This window comes from Punica granatum, chromosome 5 (assembly GCF_007655135.1).
Source record: "Punica granatum isolate Tunisia-2019 chromosome 5, ASM765513v2, whole genome shotgun sequence".
Classification (NCBI taxonomy): domain Eukaryota; kingdom Viridiplantae; phylum Streptophyta; class Magnoliopsida; order Myrtales; family Lythraceae; genus Punica; species Punica granatum.
Window position 1 is genome coordinate 9,656,798 of NC_045131.1, and position 4,707 is coordinate 9,661,504.

At 39.9% G+C, this 4,707-nt stretch overlaps 1 protein-coding gene and 1 long non-coding RNA gene across 2 annotated transcripts; one reads left to right on the forward strand and one right to left on the reverse strand.

Annotated features, from left to right (window-relative positions):
* Positions 1 to 592: 592 nt before the first annotated feature.
* LOC116208276 lies at positions 593 to 1,785 on the forward strand. The gene is made up of 2 exons (XR_004157028.1): positions 593 to 771; positions 1,169 to 1,785. It is a non-coding gene; the product is annotated as an uncharacterized LOC116208276 (long non-coding RNA).
* Positions 1,786 to 2,993: 1,208 nt separating this feature from the next.
* Positions 2,994 to 4,073, reverse strand: LOC116208272. Its single transcript, XM_031541616.1, has 3 exons — positions 3,523 to 4,073; positions 3,229 to 3,443; positions 2,994 to 3,150 (listed from the first exon to the last, which is right to left on the reverse strand). The coding sequence occupies exons 1-2, from the start codon at positions 4,057 to 4,059 to the stop codon at positions 3,372 to 3,374; spliced, it is 609 nt and encodes a 202-aa protein (XP_031397476.1). The 5' UTR covers positions 4,060 to 4,073; the 3' UTR covers positions 2,994 to 3,150; positions 3,229 to 3,371.
* Positions 4,074 to 4,707: the final 634 nt, after the last annotated feature.

Genomic DNA, 4,707 nt, shown 5'->3' on the forward strand with positions numbered 1-4,707 from the left:
CTCAGTGCCTATGTCTCAGCATCTACACCTGCAATTTCTTCCTCCAATTTCATGAGCATAAGATCTTCGGTCATGTTTGATAGGATGGAATGAAATGGAAAGGAAGCAATATCTCTCTTTTCGGTCGATTTAACAAGTTCAAGCAACAAAAAGAAAAAAAGATAAAGATGCATGTTTTATTCTTTATAAAAATATCGAGTAAATTGATAAATTGGTCCCTTAGAAATTAGATGTACATCAAATTTACCTTGAGAAATTTTTTACATCAATTTATACCTTCACTTTATAATTTTACATCATATTCAACCTCCCGTCCAATTCCGTTAAAGGACCCATCCGACATTGACTCATTCAAATCCTTGGCTGAATATATCAATCCTCTTTTCTTTCCAAACACATGCACACACACATATATAAAGGAAGGCAAAAGCAACACCGAGGTTTCTTCGATGCAGCTCCCAACAAAGCTGTAAATGGCTGAAGCAGCCAGCACCACGGTTTCTTCGATGCAGCTCCCAGCGCCCACCAACTCTCTCTAGCCTGCTGCCTCGCGGTCTCTGTTACTCCTTGTCATCCTGTCAGATCTGACGACTCCTCGCTAATCCTTCCAGATCTGATCTTGATGTAAGCAGGGTCGGATCCGACTCGGTTTATCGAGTTCGGTCAGATTAGACCCATCCTATTCGGGTCGGGTCCAATCAGTTTGTGGGTGTCTGAGGTGCTGAAGTCGTAATGTGTCGACCTCTCTCTCTTTTGTCCCTTTTGTTGCAGGTACCTTCCCCGTCTTGCCGTATTGGTTGGCTCTTGATTTGCTAGTGGGCAGAGAGAGAGAGAGAGAGAAGAAGTTGAGAGGCGTCTCAGTAGAGGCTTCCGTTTCGTTTCCGCAGGGCTAAAGCGGCGGGGTATCCGATTGGCAGAGCCGCAAATATAGTTTTGCATCTTTTTTCACTGTGATTGTGCTGAACATCTTTTGTCTGCCTTTTACATTCCACCCTTGTTTTTTTCCTCCTTTTTTCATTTCTGATAGAGTGATTAGTGGCTTCAGGGATTCCTTTTGATGCAGCTTACATTTCATCTGTGGGTGCTTGCCGTTCCTTTCATACCTGTGCTCTTTCTAGCTGACAAATTCCTCTTCTCCTGGGATCTCTGAAAATTTATTCTTTTACAGGTTGGTTAGATTGCCCAGCATTTGGTCAAGAGATAGACTGCTTCATTCCTTCTAAGGTTCCACTTGGTGAATCCTTTAATGACTGTATTCCTCCTGCAAAAAGATACTCGTTCAAGCAAGTGAATCCGATCTTGCCATTTCGCAGCTCAGCTTCGGCTTTTTTGATGATTTGATTTGAGCATTGAAAGTTTGGCGTTGGATTAATCTATGGGGGAATTGGGGTTTGCCCTTTTGAGTTTGGACTTTTGTGGAGGAATCAAATCTGAGCCATCTTCCGTTTCCAATTTCACGAGCTGTGGTGTGGGCTTTGGGCTCAGTTGCATTTTGCTTTGTTAGCTGGAAATCTTCTGATTAAGATATGCCATTTCCAGTTCTTAGCTCAAACACTACAGCACATGGAATCAGTACTGCATGACTATTCTACAGGAGACCTGTTTCATTCTCTGGAGGACCAATTCAATAGTTTACAGCTGTAGGAATGTTGGACATGTGTATAGGCACTTTTTTCAGTTGTAATGACAGAATTACTGTCATTTATGTTTCGGTTTCTGTGTAATGCAGTTTTGCAAATCTTTGCAGATGAGTTAATGAAATTAATGTGTTGTTCTCTGAACTTCCTCTGTTCTGTCCGATAATCATTATGTTCCACTGTTCTTTATCAAGTTTATTCCCTCTACCAAATAGCTTATTTGCTATATCCAACTGCCGGAATTTGCAGTACATGGACAAAAGCGCATTGTGAACCATCTGATCAAACAAGTAACGTTTTCATGAACCATCTGATCAGTACTAATCCATGAAATGTATTCATGAACCATCTGATCAGTACTAATCCATGAAACGTTTTCCCCTCAAGGACATTCATTGAATTCCCAAACCCCAAAAGCATGCAACTGATAACAATTCCATCAGGATGAAACTCAGTATACTGCATTTTGTGAAACAAGGAAATGCATTCCCTCATCTTCCCGACCCTTGCATCCCCAATCACTGATGTCCACGTGAATATATTCTGATCTACAACTTCACTGAAAGAACGATATGCCTCATCAGGGAATAACACTTTGCATACATAGACAAAACTGAAGACCGAACAGCTAGAGAAGACCCATCTCTAATTGTCGCCATTAGACCATGCAAGCAACTACCCTCCACTAAATCTTTTCTCTTGACCTGATAGAAGCTGACATTTGTTCAACAAGATTGCTTCAACAAAATTAAGGAACTCGACAGCTATACACAGTACAATTATAGGAATCAGATAAGAAGTTTACTATGCATTGATGAAACTCAATAAACAATCGCATACGGAGGAACTCAATATACCATTGAAATTTATATGAGATACATACTAGTCTTTACAAGCCTAAACAAAGAAACAAATCCCTTCCCCTAAATATAACAAATACCAAATCCATATAGGACTTGAATTTGGTACCTATTATACAAAAAATACAGTGCTTTCACAAGCTAACATGCATATCTGTATTTAACTCCCCAATATCGAGAAGCTTAGCGCCTAATATTAACACCTTTAGCTCCTTCCAACTTTACAAAAAGAATCAGAATATATACCTTAGATCACTTCTAACTTTACAAAAAGAACCAGAGTATATGCCTCATATCACTTCCAACTTTACAAAAGCAAACACAATATATACCTCAGATCAAAAAGTTCAGATCTAGTCAAAAAATTACAAATGGCATTACCCAACATTTCTTTACTGTGAAGGGGGCTTTTGGTTGAGGTTGAGGTATCTAGCAAATCTTTTTGCAGTTGCAGGACCAGTAGCAATGGTTTCCAATGACAGTGATTGTTGTCCCTTGAAAATGAACTGAGTTTGTACTGATTTGTTGATTTGCTGGTTCGGGGGTACAGTCGATGGCCTCACAGGAGGGGTCCTGAATGCAGGCACTCCCCTCACAACACTTTGTCTATCTAGCATTGCCATAGTTGGTGTTACTCCAAAGCCAAACCTCCACTACAATGTCAAATACTTAACATCAACATACTCAAACGGCTAATACATATTCAATACTTCAAACACATTAGTACATACCATAGATGAACTTGATGCAACTTGAGATGGCACTACTGAACTTGAAACAGTTACTCCTGAACTTGAAGCATTCCTCAACTGGATAATAGAAATCTTTCATGCTAATAAACTCATTTGCAAGTTTACTTATAAGAAAAATAATACTACTTAATATATACCTGTGCTGATGGACTTGGCCTTTCAGGTGGAAAATCTCGACCTACCAGAGGAGTCCCCTGCATTGTGAGGAATTTCATTATTAGAAAAATAAAAGCACATCAAGTAAAGCATAATGAAAAATCTTTAAACATGTACCTGTGTTGAATTAGTACCATCAGCCGATGCAACTGTAGAATTAGTTCCAATAGGCACAACATTGGATTTCCTTGAGGAATTTTTCTCTTTTTTCTTTGAACTTGAAGCAATTGAAGGACCTTTGCAAGTCCTAATGTTGTGTTTACTACCTCCACACTTCCCACAAACTATGGGACCTAAGCTTCTTTTCAGCTTGTATGGATCTTTTGGTTCCTCTGCTCCTTTCTTCCTTTGCTTCTTGGGACGACCAGGTGGCCTCTTTAACTTTGGAGGTTGGACAGGGTCCTCATTTGACTTTGTCCAATATTCCTCACCAGCAGTCGGTTTGATGAAAAAACCATAGAGCTGCTCATGTGTGCTCCTTGAATACCATGGATGCACAAAATCTTCAGGCTTCAGATTATTAAAGCCAATGCAAGCAACTGCATGCATACAAGGGATCCCAATAAGGTCCCATTCCCTGCAAGAACATGTATGCATCTGTAGGTCCACAGCACATTTGGAATTTGGAGGGCATGTGACCTCAAATTTAACCATATCAGGATCACCAGCCCAATGTGGAGTCCACGCAGCAGCTCTATTTTTCATGATCTCCAACTAGTTTGAATTCTAGGACAGAGTGGACCTTTGTATTTGGCCATTTGCAGCTTGCTCCTTGTCATCTTTTTCATAATGTACATTCTGATTCCTTCAACCATGGTGATGATGGCTTATTCCTAACTTTCATTATTTCAGAATTGAATTGCTCGCACATGTTATTTGTCAGTGAGTCATTCTTTGAGTATGTATCAAATGCTGACCTGGTCCATCTGTCAGGTGGTAATTTGCTCAGCCAAAGCCATCCTTCAAGACTGATTGTCTTCAAGTGATCCATCCTCAGTTGAAATTGCTGCTCAGTTGCTGCTCTAGCACAAGCCCAGAATGCATCTTTCAGCTCTTTACCTGGCCAATTCTTGTTGAAATTGGCCCATATATGTCTAGCACAAAACCTATGTTGTACTCCTGGGCAAATCTCCTTCAGTGCAGCATCTAGGCCCTATAAATATGAAGTAATTGGATTAGCAATAAGCAAAGGTGAATAAATAAGTAATGAATGGAATAAATTAATTTAAATATACCTTTTGCATATCAGACATGAAGCTAAAACCATTGAGCACAGGATCCCCTAAGTCATCCACAAGATTT

Excerpts from the sequence above, each read along its gene's own strand:
- LOC116208272 (XM_031541616.1), bottom strand. The coding sequence starts at position 4,059 with ATGGTTAAATTTGAGGTCACATGCCCTCCAAATTCCAAATGTGCTGTG. Across the intron at positions 3,444-3,522 it reads ATGGTACTAATTCAACACAG|GGGACTCCTCTGGTAGGTCG; the intron begins GTACATGTTTAA and ends CTCACAATGCAG.